Source organism: Erpetoichthys calabaricus, chromosome 6 (assembly GCF_900747795.2).
Source record: "Erpetoichthys calabaricus chromosome 6, fErpCal1.3, whole genome shotgun sequence".
Lineage (NCBI taxonomy): Eukaryota > Metazoa > Chordata > Cladistia > Polypteriformes > Polypteridae > Erpetoichthys > Erpetoichthys calabaricus.
Genome location: NC_041399.2, coordinates 4,500,814 through 4,527,007, shown reverse-complemented (window position 1 = coordinate 4,527,007; position 26,194 = coordinate 4,500,814). Strand labels below are relative to the sequence as shown.

The window sequence follows — 26,194 nt, the reverse complement described above, 5'->3', positions numbered from 1 at the left end:
GAAGTGGGGTCATCAAAGTGGGTCCAACTGGAAGTAATGTCATCAGGTCCGGGCAGAGTTTCCCGTAAATGGTCTACAGTGAAGTGAGAAAAAGAGTCCGTGCACTCCCCCTGCTCCCGGTCTGGCTTGGAATTACTCTCATTCAGGCCCTTTAGCTGCCTCCCATGTGCACGTGTGTGACACTGATTGAAAACAACTGATCCTTGGGATTTTCACATGCTTTGGTTTACAGGAAATTGTACAATAAACCAAAAAACCCAGTGAGCTCCAGGTTTGTTAATTATTTCATATATGATTGCCTCTTAACATCAGAAGAGCCTGACAGAAAACTCTATAGAACGTTATGGAAGCAGAAGACTATGAAAGGTCACACTCCATTATGGAATGATATGGAAGTATACAGTATATGTATATGTGTATATTTATATATAATATATATTTTTTTTTTCCTTCACATATTCATCTTTTGATTTAATCTTTCAAGATAGGAATGTAATGCAGCTATGGAATTCAGATGTCTATAGAATAAAGATATGATATTAATGTATTACAAACTGCCATGTTTGAGCTACAGTATATTTTGTACTAGTACAAATATGATTGAACTAATTTAGTTATTGATTAATTATAATTAACACTTTAATAATCCATAGTAATTCAAATTTGTTATTTTTGTTACAGCTATGCAATAATAATGTGGGAGGTCCTGTCACGAAAGATTCCTTTTGAAGGTAATTATTTTAAAACAGGTTTATTAATCATTAAAATATTTGTAAAAGTTTTTTTTTTTATTATAAGAGAGAGAGAGAGAGGTTAGAAAATGAGTGTTTAATTCTGAACATATTTAATTTTCCGTGCTATATATTAAAACCCATCAGAATTCCTTATTTTATAAATTACTAGCTGTCTCCGGCGGCTCCACCCGCGTAGTAGTGAAACAGGACAAACTTTAAAAATCAATAAACAAACAGATATCGCTAGCTAAACAGAGGCAAGGTCTGCTCCAAAACATGGCCAGAGATTTACCGATTTGAACGGAGGCTGGCGTGTGAGTGAGGAGGGTCCCGCCCAGCTCCCCTCTCCCGACGGATTAGCGAGAATAAATTGCTCCTGCAAGCAAACTATGGTACTTAGTGCGATGACAGAAGTCGCAAAATCAGCCAGAATGTTCAAGCAAATTATAGAAGTAAAACCCAATCTAAATCAGTTAAGTAGTACTCTCATGAAAGTGGACGGACGGACAGACGGACGGACATTGTATTATATATATATATATATATATATATATATATATATATATATATATATATATATATATATATATATATATATATAAGATGGAATTAAATAGTATAACATGAACTTGTGACACCAGACCCGAGTTACTGTCTTTCATCACGTTGTCCATTTTAAATCCAGATAACAGCAGCAAGAACTTCTATTTCTCAGGATGGAGCTCAAAGTGCTTTACACAATGTCAAGTATTTAGTCTTGCACATATTACTTTGTTTGTTTGTTTTTTTTTTTTCAAAACTCAAACTACTTTTTTAGGCAATTAGCATAAAAGAATGACCCCCAACAAAAGGGTGTGCATCATTCTAGTCACACATGTCTCTCTAAATTTGCCCAAACCCTTAAGAGATCATATGAGATCATGTTAATACAAATATCTATGACACTTGTGAGGCGAAGTCTCTCCTCCACTATGAATCATACCATATAAGTGGTCTGAATACTTTCTGAACGCATTGCATCACATTTTTTACCAACTAGGTCACAGATTGTAACCTCCTAATCATCTGGACTAAAGAGCAGAAAGTGAATCTGAAGCTCTTACGTGCTTCTGAAAGAATGAGCTGTGTGGTATGTGCTAGTTGGATCTCATCAGACTGTTAATGGTATGAAGATTCTTTAAGTGTTCTCATTTGAAGGGATGTTTATGGACATATTTGTGCATTTGCATAAATGTCCATTGCTATCAATCTCAGCAAGAATTGCGATGATTTAATTTTCTCTGCACAGCAGGATGTATGGTATATCCTTCACACAGTGGCTTTGTCTATCCAGCAGTGGGCGCTAGCTCCCTTGTTGGAATAAGTTCTTTTGTAATTGTGGCGTTTTACATAACCGAAACTATATAGATATAATGTTAAAAGGCGATACCCCTCCCTTAGTAATACGGCGGTAAGAAATCACCTAGGAGAAATAACTTAGCTTTCTTTAATGACGATTTACGTGACATAACAGATGAGGAAATGGGAGCTCGATGCGTACAGTCTGCCATTTTCATCGCTGTGCTGGAAGGATTTTCAGGATCGGATAACGTTATCTCCCATCTGTCTGTTGGCTTCAAAGGTGTGCCGGGCAATGTTGCAAGGCTTTATACTCTTTCTCCATGTGCAGGCCCCCATTTAGGTGAAAAATACAATTCCAAAGAAGGCAAAGAGAGGATACAATTTCATGCTGACTCTAACACACAGAAATAGTGCATGTTGTACGTGTGCAGTTGTTCTTAACTTGTCTTGTCTTAAAAAGCTTGCCTAGCAGTCCTAAATGATGAGCCCCTGTGTGCTAAATCTGGCTTTGTGTTAACTGTATATATGAGAAGAAGCAGATTTATAAAATATTGTTTGTATAGAGCACAGTGACATATTAAACATATATAAACTTATTACTCTTTGTCATTTACGTTTATTTAAATTTCTGCACAATTGTTCATATGTTTTATCTTATGTACAATTCTGGAACAATAGATGACTTGTTAAGGATGGCCAAGCAATGGAAATAAACCATTAGCCTAATGATTTATAATCTTACAAATTACTTCTTTTTCAAGGTTTAAAAGCATTTATTTCTGTAAGGTAGCAGTGCATGCATAGAAATATTAGCCTGTCAGAAGTCATGCAACTGGAGCAAAAACTACGATGGCCCCGAAGGGCAGATGGCAGAAAACTGAAACAAGTGCCACACACAAAATAAGAAGTAATGCACATGATTTAAACAAGTACTGTACACAATTTAAACAAGTACTTTGTGCAAAATAAGAGATGACACACACAAACAAGACGTAAAGCCCTCCAAATGTGAGGGGCCAGTAAATTCAATCAAGTACCGCACACAAAATTGAGTGTATGGAAAAGATTGGAATGAATTCAAAACAAAAAAATACTGCTGGTTGGTGGAAAGAACTGTCAGTTACTCCCAAATAACCGTTGTGATGGCTGATATATATAATGCTTTCTGTAATTGAATTATACTATATATAGCGATCAGAGTATATGTCAGCAAAGGAAAGTACCTCTTTCCAAATTTGCTTTCAGCTCCAAGGCAGCAATTCTCGCTTGATAAAAGAAAACCTAAAGGTCACAATCTTCTGTTTCCTTACGTGCATGTACAGTACATTGACATAAATTAACACTATTGTAGGCAGTGCTTTCTGTATTCACTAATCTATTTCTAAGGGTAAGGAGGAGCCGAAGCCATTGATTGAACACTAACAAGCAGACAGAAACCTGATTACTTACGCGGGGCTAATCTGGAGTCACTATGCATGTTTTTCAGAGGACTTCCATTGTAAGTTTTATCAAATTTGAACCCCCGCAAGTACCCCATAAGTCAGCCACACTTCACCCCCCCGCCACATTTGAGTGAATGTGCACACAATGAATATTTTGCCTGCAAAAGCAGGGTTACGTCCAGTTTTACTTCTTTGACATACTTATTTATTCAGCCATTTCACATCTTATATAATAAAAGGCAAGAGAAGGATCTTGTCCGGAATAGGCACTTACATTTTTGAAGTTATGACGTTGGAATTTAGTTTAAAAATTTTTTTTAATATTGTCAGTAAAAACCTAAAAAGGGGTTTGACCCCTCCCCACTTACTATATATAGGAATGGTTTAACAGGTGATGGACACTGACATTTTTCCCTCCTCATCTGTTTTTTCATTAGTTTTGCATTTGGCTATGCTCAGTGTCACTACTGGTAGCATGTGGCCATACCTGGACCATACAGAGGTGTCACAGGTAGTCCAAATTCTCCAGGATGGCGGGCACCTCAATATGTCCCATTGCCAGAAAGTTTGCTGTGTCTCCCAGCACAGTCTCAAGGGCATGGAGGAGATACCAGGAGACAGGCAGTTACTCTAGAAGAGCTGAACAGGGCCCCTCGTAGAAGGTCCTTAACCCATCAGCAGGACCCACCGGTATCTGCTCCTTTGCACAAGGAGGAACAGGATGAGCACTGGCAGAGCCTACAAAATGACCTCCAGCAGGCAGGCCACTGGTGTGAATGTCTCTGACCAAGCAATCAGAAACAGACTTCATGAGAGTGGCCTGAGGGCCCAACGTCCTCTAGTGGGCACCATGGAGCTCGATTGATATTTGCCATAGAATACCAGAATTGGCAGGTCTACCACTGGTGCCCTGTGCTTTTCACAGATGTGAAAGGGTCTGGAGAACGTTATGCCGCCTGTAACATCGTTCAGCATGAGCGGTTTGGTGGTGGGTCAGTGATGGTTTGGGGAGGCATATCCATGGAGGGATGCACAGACCTCTACAGACTAGACAACAGCACCTTGACTGCCATTAGGTATCGAGATGAAATCCTTGGACCCATTGGCAGACCCTATGCTGGTGCAGTGTCTCCTGGGTTCCTCCTGGTGCATGACAATGCCCGCCCTCATGTGGCGAGAGTATGCAGGCAGTTCATGGAGGATAAAGGAATTGATACCATTGACTGGCCCTCACGCTTCTTGCCTGACCTAAATCCAATAGAACACCTCTGGGACATTATGTTTCGGTACATCCAACGCCACCAGGTTGCACCTCAGACTTGTCCAAGAGCTCAGTGATGCCCTGGTCCATATCTGAGAGGAGGTCCCCCAGGAAATCTCATTAGGAGCATGCCCCCCAACCTGACATTGTCAGGCAGGCATACAAGTACATGGGGACCATACAAGCTACTGAGTACGATTTTGAGTTACTGCAATGAAATTTCGGCAAAATGGACTCGCATACCGCATCATTTTTACCCTTTGATTTTCGGGGTGTCTTTGAATTCAGTCCTCTGTAGGTTGTTCATTTTCATTTCCATCCTTTTGTTCCTAACACATTACCCAGTCCCTATCAGTATAGATATCCAGCATTGAGATCTGATGCATTTTCAGTGTTCCTTTTATTTTTTTGAGCAGTTTTTTTTTTTTTTTAATCGACAAGTGAGCATTTGTGGGTTGTCAAACATCATATGATAATCACACTTTAATTCACGGTTGAGCACTATCTGCCTACTGGAAACTGCACACTATCTGACAAGATTATGCATGGGGAGGTATTATGAATGGTTATTAAAATGTTCTAATGCTTCCGTGACTACACTGCCATTATATTATTTTAGTATTTACAAACACACAAACCATCTTTGTATGCAAGATGAGTGAATAACTGAATATGTCAACAAGTGAGACCAGTATGCAAATCACCATGTTGGCAGGCATCATTATTAATACGGTGCTTGCACATTCACATAAATTTTGTGTTAGAATTTGGTGAAATACCGATAGTCGGACTCCTCTCAAAGACACACTTATTGAGTTTAAATTAGCCAGCACAGGTGATCATGGTTGTGTGTGTGTGGTGGCATTTAGTCCAGTGCTTCTTTATGCCTTACTTTGGCTGCTCCCCACTCTCAGAGTAACAGACACACATACCTACATTTATATTAGTTGATCTTGATTTCTCAGTGGTAAAACTATATTGGTAATGTACATAATGTGCTGGTATACTAGAACGCTATATAAAAAAGAGCAGATTTTATAGTTTTACTTTTGTTAAACTAGAATGGCATCTACCTTATTTCAAATGAAAATGAATTAGAATGTCGGTTAGCAGCTCACTCGGAAATGATTGATAGTTCTGTCATTTTGAATTCCTACCTACCTTTTCCATACATTCGGCTCCGATTTTGCATGCAACACTTGCCTGACCTTGTTCACTCTCCTTTTATTTTGTGTGCGCCACTTGTTTGAATGTACTCTTGGTGTTACATCCATGAACATTACAAGGTAAATACATTTAAATAACACAATATACAATACATAAATACAATGTACCAAACACCAAATAACACCATTATATACTACAGTAGTGAAAAATATATTTCACAAGCCACAAATATAATAGGATATTGAGAACTAGAATTGCATTCCCGCCCAGTAATATATCAAGTAAGTTCTTGTAACACAAACATAATTGAGATTGGATGGAGGAGATCAGACACCAGGAGTAGACGGTTGGATCAGAGACTAAGTTTAACCAGACTGCGATAGGGCAGAAACCGTTTCTGTGTCTAGTAGTTCTACCTTTAGTGACTGCTAACGTTTTCTCAATGGTAATAACTGAAAGAGATGAATGCCCAGCTGAGTGTAGTCTTTGATTATAATCCTGGTTCCTTTCCTGAACTGTGGTGTATAAAGGACTTAATTGGAGTCCAGGTTCAGACCTTCAGTCTGTTCTGCAGTCTGAATAACATGCTGCAGTTTATATTTGGAGTGTGTAGATGCCTGACCATACTGGACTGTTATGAAGAAAGTGAGGATTGTTTAAATCACATCTCGATAAAACTGTACAAGCACTGACTGGGACATACACAGTACACAGGACATCACAAACAGCCTCAGTCAGGTTAATTACAGTCACTTCGTTTTACAAAGTGAAACAAACCGTCCAAACAAGTCTTCCTTTGTTCCTGTAAAACCTATGCATCTGTGGATGTGGTGTAATGGATTAAATATTTTATTGTTTTAATTAGTGATGATGTGGAGATTGGTGATTATGACATTGTTTCTTCCTATTGCAGAAGCAACAAACCCTATGCAAATCATGTTCAGCGTTTTGAAAGGAAATCGTCCGGATATCAACTTGGAAACGTTACCTTTTGATATCCCCAGCAGAGACATACTAATTGATTTAATGACAAGTGGATGGGCCAAAAATCCAGATGACCGGCCTTCATTTATAAGTAGGTTTTTTGACTTGAATTTTTAATACCACCATAATTTGTTAGAGCGTTACATCTCTCACTCAGAACTATTACGTTTCAACCTGTCAATAGCCAAATAAAATAAGTATCTCTTAGTCACTTAATATATGCTGTCACGCACATCTGAATGAAGGATAAGCAGATTCGCATAATTTACGAAATTATTATATTCATCTTCAATTAGTTCTTTTGTCCGTGTGAGAGTTGTGGTTGGAACAAGTTGAACAGAGCAGAGCAGGCTTTCCTTTGCAGGACTACAGGGTTCAGCCAAGACATGTAACCCTCAAGCACACCCTTGGCATGTTCCAGGATATCTTAACAGTTTGTTGTGCTCATATTACATCTCCTAAAAGTACGTAGCACTCGAGCAACCACCTGATTTGATGCTCACACCAGCTCAATTGCCTCTTCAATATTCTAACATCTTCTAGGTCCTGTGCATGCAACAGCCATTTACAGAGGCTCTGTGTTATCTCTTTGCGTCTTTTTTCACTAGTTACAAATTGTTATTAATTGTAGGATACATGTGATAGGAAATCTGGCTTGTCACTGAAAGTAGTCACTAGAAATTGTATTAATGGATTTTAAATTTAGAAATGATCTACTAATGTCATTGTAAACCTGTGCACTGGCATGTCCCATCTGCCTTACGAGCAAGATGTGAACTTGGGACAAGTCACATTGAAGAGGATCTGAAGGCTGTCTTATGTCTGCAATACCTGGAAACGTAAGAGACGTTAGGAAACTAAATGTGGGGTTTATTCAATTTTTACATAATCGGCTCCTAACACTTTGATCCCTGGCACCTAAGTAGCTTCATTTCACCTTAAAACAGGAGATGTTCACCTGAAGAAAGGCAGACCAGATGAAGACCTGGAGTGAGAATAAAAGTAAAGTGAAAAGGATTCAGAACTGGCCTGCCTTCTATTATAATGGGCATTGTTCAAGCACTATCAGATAAAATGGGATGAACTTTCTGCTTTCACAGCAAGTCAAGGCATGTTCGAGTACCGCGGCTTTTTGTGTATTATGGAGTGCTGGACGAAACCTTAGATACCTGACACTGTTTGAGTGCTGGATGGATTTTATGTGATCTGAGTAAAGAGACCTGATGTATTGTAAAAAAAAAAAAAAAGCGGTGGACAGGTCATCTATGTGAATGTACTGTATTGAGGATTACTTGTGTTCTGTTCTGTGTATTGTGTTGTATTGACCCCCTTCTTTTTGACACCCATTGCACGCTCAACCTACCTGGAACTGCCTTTCCCAAGGTTTCTTCCATTTTTTCCCTACAAAGGTTTTTTTTTGGGGGGGGAGTTTTTCCTTGTCTTCTTAGAGAGTCAAGGCTTGGGGTGCTGTCAAGAGGCAGGGCCTGTTAAAGCCCATTGTGACATTTGTTGTGTGATTTTGGGCTATACACAAATAAATTGTATTGTATGTGGGATAGCATAAATAGGAGCATATTACAATTGAAAATCAATTTTTTAATCCAGACGTTGAAATATTGGCTGTAGGAATTAATCCTTGTTATTTGCCTACGGAGATAAGTTGCATCATTTTTATTAATTAATGTTTATATCCCTCCCTCTGCAAATGTGAAATTAGCAACAGATTTGACTCGCCCTGTTACCAACACTCAAATGATGAATTATTCTGACCCTGTAGTTATAATATGTGGCGACTTCAACCATACAACTTTAGAAAGAAAATGACAAACTTTCTTCAATATGTGTCATATTATATTCATGGAAACAAACAGCTGGACCTGCTCAATTCAAATGTTAAAGATGCCTTTAAATGTAACCCCGTGGAATCATTGGGCAAATCCAACCACAATCTGATCTGTCTTATTTTTACGTACAGGCCTATTGTTAGAAAGTTACAACCATGATAGTGAAGAAGTGGGTCCTAGATGCTAAAGTGGCTCTGAATGGCCATTTTCAAAAGACAGACTGAGAAACCATGTGTAACTAACATGGGGATGATATTGAGGGACTCAGTCACTAGATCACACATCATATTAATTTCTGTGTTGACACTTATACCCTCAAAAACAGTGTGCAGCTTTTCAACAACAAGGTCTTGAATTACTAAAATGGTAAAAAGTCTTTTAAATGAGAGAACTTTCATATATGGGTGACAAACAGGCTCAGACAGCTGTGCAAAGAGTGCTCAGGAAAAAGCTTTAGAAAACAAACTCACTCAGGACAACATGACAGATGTCTGAGCATAATTACTGGACCCGAGCAATCCTAGACTAACATGCTGGAAGAAAATGTGGACAAAGGCCCTGAACCCGTTTTTATCATTTTCACTCCCACCACCACCACTAACACCACCACTACCTTCTTTCAATGGCCAGTCCCCCCATACAATCTCTACTGCATCAACACCTCCTACCACTTCTACTGGTATGTCCAGTAATGAGTCCAATTCTGTCCAGTCAATATGGGCTGTGCATAACTGCTGACCAAGTGAGGAGTCAACATACAGGATAAGCCACACGTCTGGATAGTTAAGGCCTGTGCTGACCAACTTTATGGTATCGTTTGTCACCTGTTCAGTCTGTCATGATTGGTCCCAGAAAGTGCTGCTGCTATGGAAAACATTCTGTATTGTTCCAGGTGAAAAGATGTCCGTCACCTCTTCACCTAATGACTACAAATCAGTGGCCATTATATATCACATCATTAAGAACTTCAAGAGCATCATCCCGGACTAAAAGAGTCAAGTTTTGAAAGACCTGGACTCACTACAGTTTGCCTATTGGTCAAAGACTGGAGTGGAAGATACAATTATCAATCTGCTCGACAAATTGTATTATCATCTGGACAACACTGGCAGCACCGTGAGAATTATGATTTTTTTTTTATTTTTCCAGTGGCTTCACTATATCCAGCCATCCCTATTAAGGGGTAAGCTCAAGCATATGCAATTGGATGATCCTATGGAGTTCTGGATAATGGATCATTAGTCTGGCATACTACAGTTTGTGAGGCTCATGGACTGTGTCTCTAATTTGGATGTGAGCAACCCTGGAGCTCCACAAGTAACAGGCCTGTCACCTTTTCTGTTTTCCCTGTACACCTCAGACTATAAGTACAATAGTCAAGTCATACTATTTGCAGAAATTCTCAGATGATGCTGCACTGATGAAGTGCATTGACAAGGGGAAGAGATGGAGTATAGGGATCAGGTGGAGAATTTTGTTTCATTGCAAAGACAGTTGTCTTCAACGTAACATCAGCAAACTAAGAAACTGGCTATTCACTTTTGCTACATGAAAGAGCCTCTACTCCCAGTCACTATTCAGGGACTGTATGTGGAGGTTATACTTATTTGGGGGTCCACATCAATGACAAGTTGTGTTCATGTAGTAACACAGAGGTGCTTGAGAAGAAAGGGAAGAGCAGACTTTTTTTTAGGAGACTGTGTTCCCTTAATGTGGACAGTGACATCCTTTACAAGTTCTATAACTCTTTGATAGTCAGTCTGTGCTGTGCTGGGGCAATAACATCACTTCAGGAGGAGCCCACTTAATCAACAAGATCATTAAAATGGCAGGCTCAGTTATGGGACAGACTCACATCCCATTGGAGTTAGAAGTGGAGGAGAGAATAAAGATAAAAGCTATGGCCATTATGTAAAATGCTGCACATCCGGTCTATGGTACAATAGAATTAAATGCTACTGCAAACAGGGGTCCTTCACACCTATGGCGATATCTCTTTATATTGCTTAACTATAGATACTACTCTCTCTATCTATCTATCTATCTATCTATCTATCTATCTATCTATCTATCTATCTATCTATCTATCTATCTATCTATCTATCTATCTATCTATCTATCTATCTATCTATCTATCTATCTATCTATCTATCTATCTATCTATCTATCTATCTATCTATCTATCTATCTATCTATCTATCTATCTATCTATCTATCATATACTGCCTTTCTTATCTATCTATCTATCTATCTGTCTGTCTGTCTGTCTGTCATATAGTGCCTTTCACGTCTGTCTGTCTGTCCCTCTCTATTATATAGTGCCTTTCACGTCTGTCTGTCTGTCTCTCTGTTTTTTTTCTCTTCTGATACTTGAAGCCCTTCACTAAGCTTTTGATGGAGACATGAACTGAGATCCCCAAAAGAAGTTCTTCAAGGTTATGCCTCATTCCGGTTCCTGGAAACTCAGCAATGCATTAAATATTAATTACTTTCATCTTAATGAAGAGTGATTTAACTTAAATTAAGTCTTTAGATTTTATTGAATAGAGTAAATGGATAAAAAATCAGAGGAATATCTCAAGAATTTAAAAACCAAAAAAAAACTCTCTTCATCATTTCCCACTTCTTTGTGGAGTTGATGTGCTTGATCAACCTTCTCCATACAGCTCGGTGCTGCAACCTCCTCCCTAGTCAGATTGTTTTTCTTCCAAGGAAGCTTGTTAACCAAGACACTCCAACAGAGCCATCCACCTCTGCAAACTTATCAGTGAAGAAGAACTCACCCATCACGCTCAATATGTTAAGGTCAACACATCCCCGATTTGGGGAACATCCTTCTTCCCCTTCTCAGTTTATAAATTGGTTACGTCATGAAACCTCCGAAAGGTTCTTTCCAAGTTAGCACAAGACAGTTTTAGTCCTTCTGGGAATATCCATCCATCCATTTTCCAACCCGCTGAATCCGAACACAGGGTCACGGGGGTCTGCTGGAGCCAATCCCAGCCAACACAGGGCACAAGGCAGGAAACAATCCTGGGCAGGGTGCCAACCCACCGCAGGACCCTTCTGGGAATATCTCATTCATTAATCACATTAAAAGTTATAAGCCCAAATCAGCATTTCTTGAATTAAATTTGAATTCAATTAGTATTTATTAAGTATATGTTGCCTTAAAGATTTTTTTTTAATATCTTTGAGAATTTCACTTTCGCTCATGTAAGGGGTAGAGAAGTTTTTTTCCCCTATAACTATTAATGTAAATTAAATCCGAATAGTCTCCAACCCTGAATTGGGTTAAGTATTTTTGAGGATATTATGTATTTTAGTAAATGTATTGTTTTGCCTTATGTAACATTTCAACTTGGACAAGTTCCATAAGTTAACAAAAGATCTCTTTTTAAAACTCAGTTAGTTTCTTTTGTATTTTTAAAGAGTGTGTTATTGAACTGGAGCCCATGATTAGAAGATTTGATGAGATTGAAGTCCTAGAAGCTGTGCTGCAAGTAAAGAAATCTAAAGTGAGTACATTAATACCCTTGGAGAATGTTGTCTTCCTTTATTTAATTATTTGCTGCTTCATCAGCATGGACTGTACAACTGGAACACTACACAAAGAGTATAGCTGGAGAATTTAAAAGGCTCAGTCAACTTCATAGCACGTTTAAGGTCTACAAGGACAAGATGATCATAAAGTAAAACTACGAGCCATCTAGTGTGGCGATATGGTCAATAGGGTAAATAGCTTGATATTCACTTTTTGAAGCTATGTACTGTGATGCAGTCAAGCCTTGCTATGTTTTGTATTTGATGTCCAGCACTAGAATCCTGAAAACCTGGTTCTGAATTTTATCAAAAAAAAAAAAAAAAATCAAGACTTTTGAATAATAAAAAGCAAATCACACTGAAAGTGTCTATTGGAGAAGTCTAGTCCTAAAAAAAAAAAAAAAAATAGCGAGCCTATATAAAAACAGGGATAGCTATGGAAGAACAAGAAAAGGCAAATAAAATCAAATTAAGAGAAGAGATTATGTTCCATTTGCAATAAGGTATAAAGTAAAATTCAGAAAGGGGCAGGAAAGAAACCTGCCTCTTAGTTCTGCTCATTCCTGCTCTGCTTCTGTTCACTTGTGATTGTCTCCTTTGTTCTCAAGTGACTTCTTCAAGCTCAGTTCTTCTTGTGGTCATCTGATGGAGTAACAGGTTTGTTTTGTTTTGGTAGAGTAATATATTTCTCTGCTTTCCCCTTTTGTATTATTGATATGTAGTCTTTGTCAGAATGCCTCAATTCTCCCAGACTTACCACTGTTTATAAGGTACTGTACCATATAACTTCTCCCCACCTTCCCTTCTACATGTATAACATTAGGCAATTAGGTATAGTAAAAGACAAGCAGGAGTTAAGTTACAATTTACAGTAAATAATGTATTATTGATAATATTCATAAATAATAACAATATGCAAAGTACGTTTGAATATTGGCAACCATACAACCTGGTAAATGGTGATGTGTAGTTTCAGGCAGCACACAAACTTGTTAGTTACTTAAAATGTCTCTAGTTGAGAAATCATTTGTGGTCTGCTTTCTTCAGAACATACCACATGCCTGTCTCAATATGGCTGCCGAGCTGTGCTCTTCATTGTGTTGTCCTTTTCAGTTCATGGTATGTGATGGTCTTTCATCAGTTTCGTAAGAGACAGTGAGGTAAAGCAAGCAAATTTATAGCTTTTCTGTCCAGCCAATAGGGCATCGTGGTACTTAAAGGCTTTTGATAGAAGACAGTTCCAAACAGCCATACTTCAGACCAATGGTGGGGAATAGAAAACCTTCACACCTGCCCTCCAAACCATGTGTTAAGGTAAAACTTGGCAGTTAGGCAGCCTGTGGGGGTTGACTGGGAAACAGCAGAGAAACATTTATCAAACTTGTTGTAGGCACTTCCCCCAACCCTGTCATATTAATTCAAAGAGACCCATTCCTAAAAAGGGGGGTAAACATTAATGCTTCTCACTACTGTAACACTAATATTGCATTGCTTTGCCTAAGTTACAAATAAAGACATACAAAATATTTATAAACTTCTTTGCAAAATTTCACATCACAACAAGGCTCAAACAAAAATATATTTTTTGGGTGCCAACCCGGCCGTCCCTCTTTACTTAACAGTCTGAACAAAATCATTGCTCAGTGGTGTAAAAGGAAACAAAAAACTATGACCACCAGAATAATGGGCGGGTACAAGTTATGGCTTTTATGCCTGCCGTCTAAATGTTATGGAGCTCCTGAGCTCTGGAGGCCTCCTTCCGTGCAGTCATGTTTTTATAGACCAGAGAATAGAAAGGGCAGAGTCTGTTGTCCTCACTGGCCAATTTCTCTGTACTGTGGAGGAAGAAAAAGACAAGACAGTGGCAGTGCCCCCTGTTGGCCTGGGGTGGTATTTACATACCTGGGAAAAACTTGGAGGGTGATCCTCTGATGGGCGATGCGCATGTGTGACAATCTCCAGTTAAACCACTTATTAGTCACCACAAAGATCTCCTCCTCATTTTAAAGATGGCCTTGATTTAAACCTGAAGGACTCACTTCTACTTCAGCAATCCTTTAATTCCATGTGTTATTTCAGCTGCATCAGTGCTGTCATGCTACCTGCTGCTATACTGTTTTAATAGTCAATGGATTGCTTTGGATGAATATCTGAAATCTGGTGCTTTGACATGCAAAGCCAGCCACACAGGATTCGAATTTGAGCATTTTGCAAATTGTTACTTTTAATAAAATAGACATGGTGATTGTAATGTGGAGCACTGCTAACAAGTGACTATTCACTGTAGACAATCTGCCATATCTTTGACTTTAGCCAAATCTGGAATAATTTAAGCACCACTGACTTATATGAAACCTGTTTTCTTTTTAATAAAAATGGAAATTCAGTCTATACAGATGTCCTAATATTTAATTATCTCTACTATTAATTAGCCTAAACAAGTCACATTTACAATTTTGTAAAGATAAAATGCTAATTAATATATTTTGTAAAATTCCCTTATTTGTTCAAAAAAATTCCCTCAGATTTCATTCAATAGGGGCTAGAGTAGATAGATAGATAGATAGATAGATAGATAGATAGATAGATAGATAGATAGATAGATAGATACTTTATTAATCCCAAGGGGAAATTCACATACTCCAGCAGCAGCATACTGATACAAAAAAACAATATTAAATTAAAGAGTAATAAAAATGCAGGTAAAAACAGACAATAACTTTGAATAATGTTAACGCTTACCCTGCTGGGTGGAATTGAAGAGTCGCATAGTTTGGGGGAGGAATAATCTCCTCAGTCTGTCAGTGGAGCAGGACAGTGACAGCAGTCTGTCTCTGAAGCTGCTCCTCTGTCTGGAGATGTTCCTGTTCAGTGGATGCAGTGGATTCTCCATGATTGACAGGAGTCTGCTCAGCGCCCGTCGCTCTACCACAGATGTCAAACTGTCTAGCTCAGTGCCTACAATAGAGCCTGCGTTCCTCACCAGTTTGTCCAGGCATGAGGCGTCCTTCTTAATGATGCCTCCCCAGCACACCACCGCGTAGAAGAGGGCCACAACCGTCTGATAGAATATCTGCAGCATCTTATTGCAGATGTTGAAGGACGCCAGTCTTCTATGGAAGTATAGCCGGCTCTGTCGTCTCTTGCACAGAGAATCAGTATTGGCAGTCCTGTCCAATTTATCATCCAGCTGCACTCCCAGGTATTTATAGGTCTGTACCCTCTGCACATAGTCACCTCTGATGATCACGGGGTCCAGGAGGGGCCTGGGCCTACTAAAATCCACCACCAGCTCCTTGGTTTTGCTGGTGTTCAGGTGTAGGTGGTTTAAGTCGCACCATTTAACAAAGTCCTTGATGAGGTTCATATATTCCTCCTCCTGCCCACTCCTGATGCAGCCCACGATAGCAGTGTCGTCAGCAAACTTTTGCACGTGGCAGGACTCCGAGTTATATTGGAAGTCCGATGTATATAGGCTGAACAGGACCGGAGAAAGTACAGTACTCTGCGGCACTCGTGTTGCTGACCACAGTGTCAGACCTGCAGTTCCCGAGATGCACATACTGAGGTCTGTTTGTAAGATAGTCCACGATCCATGCCACCATACTCCCATCTCTGTCAGCTTCTCCCTAAGGAGCAGAGGTTGGATGGTGTTGAATGCGCTAGAGAAGTCTAGAAACATAATTCTTACAGCACCACTGCCTCTGTCCAAGTGGGAGAGTGATCAGTGTAGCATGTAGATGATGGCAACCTCCTCTCCCACCGTCTCCTGGTATGCGAACTGCTGAGGGTTGAGGGCGTGGCATACCTGTGGCCTCAGGTGGTGAAGCAGCAGCCACTCCATGGCCTTCATCACATGTGAGGTCAGAGCGACAGGCCGGAAGTCGTTCAGCTCACTAGGACATGATACCTTTGGGACTGGAATGATACAAGATGTTTTCCAAAGCCTCGAGACTCTCCCCTCTTTCAAGCGCTGGTTGAAGATACGCTGTAGAGGACTCCCCAGCTCCAGCGCACAGACCTTCAGCAGTCGTGGCGATACTCCATCTGGACCCGCTGCTTTGCTGGCATGAAGTCTCCTCAGCTCTCTGCTCACCTGCGCTGCTGTAATTGTGGGTGGGGATGTCTCTCCTATGCTGGTATCAGCAGAAGGATGGGTGGAGGGTGTAGTACTCCAAGGTGAGAGTGGGATAGGGTGGTCAAACCTGTTAAAGAAGTTGTTCATTTGGTTTGCTCTCTTCACGTCTCTCTCGATGGTGGCACCCCACTTCGAGCTGCAGCCAGTGATGATCTTCATCCCATCCCACACTTCCTTCATGCTGTTATTCTGCAACTTCTGCTCCAGCTTTCTCCTGTACTGATCCTTTGCCGCCCTGAGCTGGACTCTGAGTTCCTTCTGCACGCGCTTGAGCTCATGCTGATCACCGCCTTTAAAAGCCCTTTTCTTCTGGTTCAAAAGGCCCTTGATGTCACTTGTAATCCATGGCTTGTTTTTAGCATAGCAGCGTACTGTTCTTACTGGAACTACAATGTCCATACAAAAGTTAATGTAGTCAGTAGTGCAGTCAACAACCTCCTCAATGTTCTCACTATGTGATCCCTGCAGGATATCCCAGTCTGTAGTTCCAGTCTCTCAAAGCCTGCTCTGCCTCAGGGGACCACTTCCTGAATGAGCATGTGGTTGTAGGTAGCTTCCTCACTCTTGGTTTGTAGTGAGACTGAAGCGGAACCAGGTTATGATCTGCTTTCCCAAGCGCAGGCAGCGGGGTGACGCTGTATGCGTCTTTAACGTAGCCCCATAAAATATAATTTCTAACCTGACTTTAATGCATTTGATTTTTAAATAAAGATGACCATCCTTATCTTTCTCACTATGTTTATTAATTTATTCAGTCTTCAATGTAAGTGAACCTGTATTAGCAATATAAAACACAATCTATTAACTGTCTTTTGTTATTTTCTTTGCATTATTAAATTAATGATTTGTCATTAAGTGAAAATTTTCTGTATCGCTTCTGATTTTTCTTCTCCCACACTTGTCTCTTCTTAATTTCAGTACACCAGCAGGTCAGATTTCTCATCAAGTTCATCATGTGGAAAGAACTGCATTCAGGAACTGAATCCAGTGAATCAACTGGTGAACCAAACTCCTTGGACGGTAAAGAAAAACAAAATATATGCATATAATTAGGCATGGGTAAAAATATAGTTTTTCCAATTAATTGTTATTTTTCATGTAAACAATTCAATATGAATTCTTAGTCATAAGATCAATCTTGTGAATCTCTATCCTGCTTTGTTAATATATGTAGGTTTTTGCTCATCTTCATCTTTGGAGTCCGATCCAGTAGGTGTTGCTAATGCTCCTGTTAAGGCTTTCTACGGAAAAAGCACTTTAGTACCTTGCATAGAATGAGAATGGGCCAGCTGTAGGTAGGACAGCATAAAATGGTGTGTCCTCCTCAGCTGAAATCAATGCCTTAGACGCTTAAATCAGATGTGTGAACTTCCTACGGATTCAAACAATATGTTGGTAAAGAACAACTAGATAAAATCAAAGCCATATGTAAGCTGTGCAACTCAGAAGTAAAGTATTGTTGTAACACAACCGATTTAGAGAAATCATTTATCCCAATGTCACTCATAAATGTAATCTCCGTCGACACTCAAATGAGTAGAGCCTAAACAATCTTCACTAGAGACGGCGCTTAGCTCTAAACTTCCATTTAATTCTCCTCGTGCCCAACAAATAACAGCATCTATAGCAGTTTGTATTTGTAAAGATATGAGATCCTACACCGTTGTTGAAAATGAGGGCTTTTCAACAAATGATACAGGTTTTTGAACTGCGATATATTGTACCAACCAGAAAGTAAATAAGTGAAGCTATTGTTTTCAGGCTTTATGAAAATCTTAAACGGAACATCGCCACGTGTCTCAGGTCAGCGGAGAGAGTAGTCCTAACTTGTGACAGCTAAACATCCAGGAGAGCAGATTGCTATGTGACAATCACAAGTCACTACATGAAAAACGACTGCACACCTGTGGTGGATGTGTTGCAGACAGGCACGCTGCATGCCAGTCACACCGGGAGCAACCTCGCTGACTATACACTATGCAGAGCTGCTGAGATGGCTGGTTGTTGTTACAAAAACTTTTCAACCATTTCCCATGTGCTGTTCCATCACCTATACACATCACTTACAAGTTTGTGTGTTGGCAAGTCCAATAAAAGTTGCTTCTCTTAAAGCACAAGGCTTACTGTAGTGCTACAGTGGAAAAGTTTGCAACTTGCCTCACCCAGCTAAGCAAGCAGGCAATTGTTGGAACTGTAGGAATTGTTGGAATTTTTGAGCTGCTTGTAATGCCAAAGCTCCACAAGCTGTACCTCAAGGATCATATTAGTTCCATTGTCAGTCACAATGGCCGTTTTTTTTTTCTTTGATGTTCCATTCATCCAACTCCACTGTGAACAAGCCTCAGCACTAGATCCTCACTTTAAAATACTTACTTTTTTGTGAGGAGAAACTGTAAGGACACATTTTCAAGACGGATTAATGTGACTGCTACATGTGAGCAACTGAAGATATGTCTAAGACATGAGCTTTAATCTTTAATCTCAACTAATTCATGATTAGTTTAAATGTCCTGTAGGGGAATACATTTGTCTAACAGTTTACATGGCGTCTACATGGAGATTCATAACAGACAAACTGGTTATTGAATAACATTTATTATTTAAGAAGCAATATTTGATTATTTTATAGTAATATTATGTGCAAATGATATAGATGTTTTATAAAGAGATGTCATTGCATTGAATTAAAACAAGGAGCCCCCATAATATGTGTGGACTCTGATGTGGCAATACATATGTTAGTTTCATTATGGCAAAATTTTGAATGAGTGCAGTGAAGAAGTGTGGTTTTTTATTTATTTTTTAATTTTTTTATGAAGAACAATGATATTTTGTACCACATCTTGCAAGTACTGATGTTAACTGTTCTTTACTAATCAAGTACTGCTTCTTAAATGTCATGTTTATGCATATGTTATGAAGTCACTATGTAGACACCCTTCAAGTAAAGTGCTATTGAAATTTGTGGCATTGTATTAATGTTCTCTATGCATGGTTAACTAACCTCTGAAAAAGCCACTACTTCAAATATACCAGTGCACTCTAATTCAGTCAAAAGAAAATCAAAATCAAATCGAATCAGGACATCAGTGCTAATACACAGCCCTATATACAATTCAGTATATATTTTTGCTTGATTAGAGAGTTTAAAAACCAATTTTATTTCATGTTTTTCAAATTATAAATCACAATCATTATAGAGATGACCGTGTGATATTGAATGACTTTGACAAATGAGCATATGAATTAATAGGGTTAAGGAAAATATCAGTGATGCATCCCACAATTTTCCAAATCCATTTAATCCAATTCGAGGGGAGCACAATCCTGGATTGGAAGATGGGAGGGATACTCAGTGACACTGGGCCAGTCAATCAGTTTTTTTTCTGCACCTTCTTGTAATGTGAGAGAAACTTCAGGAATAAAAGCACACATAGACAATGAGTTTGCTAGATTTAAATCCAGCACTCTTCAGTTATCAGGCAGGGTAACTCTGATTATGTACCCTTTAATTGGAATAATGCTTAAAGAAGAATAATAATAATTCTTTATATTTTTTATTTCACTTTGTCTCTACTCAAAACACTTTACACAGTGAGTAGGGAACTACTTCCACCACCACTAATGTATAGCATCCACCTGGGTCATGCAACGGCAGCCATTTTGTGTCAGTACACTCACCAAACATTAGCTATTAGGAGGTGAAAGGGTGATAGAGATAGTTAGCGATGGTAGATAAATAGAGGCCTGAATGATTAGACTGTGGTGGGTAATTTAGCCAGGATGTAGGGATACTCCCTACACTTTACAAATGAAAGAAGTGAAAAGTCTTCCCATTAGGAAGCAAGATTCCGGACTTCATAAGTGTTGTTTTGTAACATGTCATGCTGCAGTAAATAATACAAGGTGATACGACTCATAAATCTTGTTCAAGTGGCAAAAACTCTTTTAACTAACTTGAACTTTCTATTTTAACCATGAAACGTTTTGATGAGAATAAACCATTCAGTCTGCCAATTCTTATGTATCCAATACATTTAAAGCCATGTCCTAAAATGTTAATGTTCTGCTAGGGAACTTTCGTAGATCTCTTTATACAGAAATATTTTCTGCAAAATGTATTCTTCTTTATTTCTAAACTCATTTTAATGCGATACTTGGAATACTCTATGCTAAATCTCTGTATCACCTTTAAATGGCAACAGGATTCAAAGATTTAAAGTCAAAGTCCAGGAATGATGCTATTTGCTTTGAGTTTTTTCTCATTGCAATATGTTTCTTGTAATATGAAGACCGAAACTGCAAATAGTATTCGACAAGTGAATTATGCATTGCAAAGGAATAGTCCACCCAAACATGATATTTATTATATGTTACTTACCCTGTGTACTTTTAATTGGTGTCCAAAAAATATTTTTAATCTCATGTTTTCAGACAGAACGGAGAGAAAGAAGTTTATGACATAATAGAAGCCAATTGTGACCAATGCTGAACAAAAGCAAACAATGTAAAAAAAAAAAAAAAAAAAAAGTATTCCTTTAAGTAGAGCCTCTTTTTGCTTTAACTTTATACTTTGTAAATGATACATAAACCCTTTCAGTTAAAATGGTGGGGGGAGAACAACAGCTTTGCTATTTTTTATTTATCCATTCTACCTCAACAACCGTTAATGCCAACACAACAATAGGCTTCATAGCCATAGCGCCTGGCAATAATCTGAACTGTAGGTCAAACCTATTATATGTAAAAATGTTGTGATACGCAGCCCGGACACACACAGACGGACACCATATTATAGTCCACCACACGTTTATTATTCATTGTAAATCCAATAAAGTGCCCAACCCAGTGCACAAAGCACCAATCACCCCTTCAAAAGTCCTGGCCACAACACAATGCCTTTCAAGTCTCTGGTCCGCCTCCACTCCTCTCCAGCACGCTTCGTCTTCTTTCTCCCGACTCTTGCTCCTGACTGGAGGGAGGCGGCCCCTTTTATGTGCCCCGGATGGGCTCCAGGTGCATCCTCAGGACTTCCGTAGCCACACCCCTGTGTGGCGGAAGCTCCCAAGGAGAAGCCGGAAGTCTACCGGGTGCCCTCAAGTCTCTTCCCCCCAGCACTTCCCGGTGTGGCGGAAGTACTGAGGAACAATGTTCCCAAGGCATCGGGGCGCCCCCTGGCGGTGACCATGGGCCCCTACAGGGTTGAGCTTCCAAGCTCCGTACCCGTGGTCCCCAAAGCTACCAGGGAGGACGCCCCCTCGTGTCCTGGAGGAGGCACAAGCCCTCCTCCACTCCTCCTAGGCGTCCCGGCCGGGCATGGACACCCGCCGGGCGCCACAATGTATTTGCTTAACTTAAGACTACAAAATGTCAACAAACTTTCAGAAGCAATGTTTTTATGACCAAACAGTGAACTTTGTGAGCCAGAATGCCAAAGGATTCAATAGTGAATTAAACAGAAAGAAAGTATTCACTCACTTAACAGGTTTAAATGCCAAGATAGTATTTTTACAGGAAGACTCACATAATAATTAAGGACCAGTTTTGGTTGCGAAGAAAACTAGGGGTATGGGAATGTTAATTCACAGAACTATCCCATTTGTAGCATCATACGTGTTATATGATCCTGAACAGCAATATGTCATGGTGATGGGCAATTTGTTTAATATTAATAAAGGTCTAATAAATATCTATGAACCTAACGTGGATGATAGAGATTTCATCCAAAATATATTTACATTTAAACTCATAAAATTATAATGGATGGAGACTTTAATTGTGTTTACATCCCTGTAGTTAAGATATAGCGGGTTGGATAATTAATGACTGACTGACATCCAGACCTGGGGCCTCATGCATAATGCCGTGCGTAGAATTCACACTAAAATGTACAGACAAAAGCAGAATTGTGTGTATGCACAAAAAAATCCAGATGAATAAATCTGTGCATATGCCAGCTTCCACAGTCTTCCGCTGCATAATCTCGGTCAGCGTGAAAAGTAACGCTCGTGCATGTGCCTGCCGTCCTACCCCAACTCCTCCCAGAATTACTCCTCTTTAAATATGCAAAGCAATATAAATAGCCCCTTATGTTTTGCATTCTGTGAAAAAACAATGGCAAAAGCATGGGAAAAAAGAAGGATTTCAGCGAATACAAAGTAGAGGCAAAGAAAAACTTACTATTTGTTGGTTTAAGCAGTGATATAAACAACAAAAGGAAGTTGATCGAGTGACAGAGTGGTGGAGGAACTCGAAAGTTCAAGTTCAGAAAGTCGCACAGTGCCCGAAAAAAATAGGAAGTGGTCAGATATCAAAGTCGCACTGAAAAGGCGAGTCATAGCCCACCGTCTGAGTGTCAAATGGAAAAGTGTATTAGGGTAGAGAAAAGAAAAAAAAATGGGGCACAATGTGAAAAAAAGGTTGAAATTTCCACTTTAATCACGTAGTTTACTTTGTCATTAAAGTACAACGTCATAAACCTCATCTTAAAATTGTTTAATAGTTTCTCAAATCCAATCGTAACCAAAGTGGCACACTAAATGCTTTGTATTCTGTGTGTTCTTCTTTGCACTCTTATGTGTGTGAATCACTGCATGCTTCTTAAACGGGCTTTCTCTTATGCCGACAGGACACAGAATACATTACATTCATGATGTTACAGCTCACTGAACAATTTAAAGATGTATTTTCATGATGATTGAAATTAAAGCATGTATAAAACATTGAGGCATGTTGGCGCAGTGGTAGCAGGAAGCTGGCGCCCCTTCCAGAGATCGTTCCTGCCTCCCGCAAGATGCTTGCTGCGCCCTGTGCAACCCTCAGTAAAATGATTTATTGCAGCAGTACTGTCTCTTTCAAACATACTGACCGAGATTCCTGTCCTTTCTTTACTTTCTCCAAATAACCGATCACCACACAGTCCATCCATCCATCCATTTTCCAACCCGCTGAATCCGAACACAGGGTCACGGGGGTCTGCTGGAGCCAATCCCAGCCAACACAGGGCACAAGGCAGGAAACAAACCTGGGCAGGGTGCCAACCCACCGCAGCACCACGCAGTCAACTTTTTAATAAATATCAAGCCATCTGTAAGCTTAGAATGCCAATACTTCAGAACTTTTACGGAACATTGAAATATCTTCGTAGTACATGTTTAATTATTCCATCCATCTATCCATCCAGCAAGCATACAGCGCGATGCAGGAACAATCCCTGAATGGGGCTCCAACTCATCGCACCATTTATACTTGAGGCCCCGAGAGATCTTCAGCTACAACAGCGATAACATCTAATACTGCAAAATAGATCAGAACTTATCAGACCCATGGTGGTTTTTAAATCCTAACCTTAGAGAATACTCCAAGTTTGTCATTGTTACTCAAGAATTGATTATTTCTTCATAGACAATAATTTTTTGCCCATTATCAAATCATGTAAGTACGACACTATTGTTATGTTCGACCACGCCCCTCTGATCATGAAGATTACCTCCTACACACTCATCTCATAGCTGGTGTCTTAATCCCCTGTAATTAGCTGATGAGCTCAGTACAGAATTCATATACAAGCAAATTGATTATTTTCTGGAGACAAATCCATCCCCAGAAGTCTCAGCAGGAATACTCTGGGGAAACTCTGAAGGCATTTTTAAGAGGACAGATTATTTCACATCTTTCTCAAAAAAATAAATTGGAAATCAAGGTGGCATTTAAGTTAATCAGCGGAATTATCAGAATAGATCTAGAATATGCCAGGTCTCATAAAGAGGCACTTTATAGAAAAAGACAGGTTTTTCAATCATAATTTCAATTTTGACTACTCATTTTTATTATGAACACGGAGAGAAGACCAGTAAGATTTTAGCTCAACAAATCCACAAGCAGGAAGTCCAAATGCAATAACAGTAATTACCAACATTACTAAAATAGACAGAGATAAAATTATAGACCATAAAAATATAACTCACACATTTAGAGAGTACTATAAGTCCTTATATTCCACTCAGTCTCAAGAAGGTAAGGCAGAATCTAATGAGGTCTTTGACTCCTTTTTTGAAATATAGCAGGATTTAATCAATAGCATTTTAGAATAAGCTTCTGTATTGAGCTGTATTTGCTTTGTTGGCTGACTCTCCTCTCTTTTCTTCTTTTTGGTGGGGGATGAATTTTGGCTTTGTTAAATTGGATTTGATTGTATGGATTTATATTTGCTTTTAATTAAAATTAATAAAAATAAAAAATAACCCTTTGAGCCATCTTAAATATTATTGGCTATAAATTGGGCCATTCTGACTGAGTGTGCTCTATGATATACTCACACTCAGTCCAGGGTTTGTTTCAAATACAACTGCTGCTACTTTTGTTCATTGTTAGTACAACAGCAACATACTGTACTGTTCTTTTTTTTTTTTTTTTTTTTTTAGGATGGTAGCTCATCATCGAGTTCCTCTTCCTTTCCAGAAGACAACATATCTCAGCCTCATTTCTTAACACTGAGTAATGTTCCACCCAATAACCTGCACAATAAAAAAGGTACTTTCTTGTTCAATACTTTGAATAATCTGACACAGAAAGCAAGTATATACAAATCAGTTCAACCTTTCATTGTAATTAGTTTCAGTATTTAATGTTATTTGTTCTCATTATTGGATTAAATTACAGTAGAAATAAAACAACAACATTCTCTCTTTATATATATATATATATATATATATATATATATATATATATATATATATATATATATATATATATATTATAATAAGAAAGGCAGGCAACAAGAGACATGAGAGGGGCACCATAGGGTGAACTCCATTTGATGGCGGGTGTTGTGCCAAAGAAGACAAGGAAAACAAACAAAGTTAATGTCAGTGCGATGCAAGATGTAAATGCCTTATACAGACACGAGTCCTACTTCTAGTGGGTCATGGCTTTAAGTAGTTATCGGGTGGGAGTGATGGCAGTTCCAGAGGAGCAGCAGAAGTCATGTCAGAGGTCTTTCAATCTGCAAATGTCAGATCTGAGAACACAAGAGGGAAAAATGTTAGTGACAGTGCCAGCCTGTGGTCTGAGGTAGAAGTACAGTTAACGTAGAAGCCCTGAAAATGCCCCCTAAGTATGTATACAGTATTTGTATTTTTTTTCTCTTTACCAGTGGCTGATATTGTTAGTTCACTTGAGCTGATTACCACTGAACCATTGCTTCCTGCAGTCCTTGGTGCTGATAGTGTTAAAGAGGTTACAGCAGAACTCCATATTAAAACATATTCAATAATGTTACAATGGTGATTTAAAGTGGAAAATCTCAAATGTCTATTATTATCAAATCCTAAGATTAGTACTGCCTCAGTACATAGTGAGTTTGGATAAATGTATACCATAAAAAAGTTACTTACTTTAATTTCATTTTTTAAATTACTTTTTCTCACTGAAAAGCACTGTCCTGTTCTCTTCTTATCACATTCTTAATGACAACATCTCCATCATCTATAGAGAAAATTGTGCTTCATTCTGTTGAGTCATAGCTCCACTGATCAAGTAGTGGTGTTTTTCTTTTGATAGTTTCCCCTTTTTATTTCAAAAACATTTAACACTGATCATTTGTTGGTATTGCAAAGTTAATGACAATATGCATGTGAACAACTGTGTAGGCTTTTACAAAAACACAAGCCCATGCACTGATTTAAAAAAAAAATAGTATAATCGGGTTATCTCAGATTTATTGTCACATGTGATAATAA

The 26,194-nt window shown here is 39.0% G+C and overlaps 1 protein-coding gene across 1 annotated transcript in view; it reads left to right on the top strand.

Moving 5' to 3' along the window:
* Positions 1 to 26,194, top strand: part of ripk2 (receptor-interacting serine-threonine kinase 2) — a 103,317-nt gene that overhangs the window by 57,815 nt on the left and 19,308 nt on the right. The window contains exons 5-9 of the mRNA XM_051929262.1: positions 682 to 731; positions 6,859 to 7,020; positions 12,206 to 12,291; positions 17,373 to 17,474; positions 24,878 to 24,986. Coding sequence (XP_051785222.1) covers positions 682 to 731; positions 6,859 to 7,020; positions 12,206 to 12,291; positions 17,373 to 17,474; positions 24,878 to 24,986 — 509 coding nt within the window. The remainder of the gene's footprint in view (positions 1 to 681; positions 732 to 6,858; positions 7,021 to 12,205; positions 12,292 to 17,372; positions 17,475 to 24,877; positions 24,987 to 26,194) is intronic.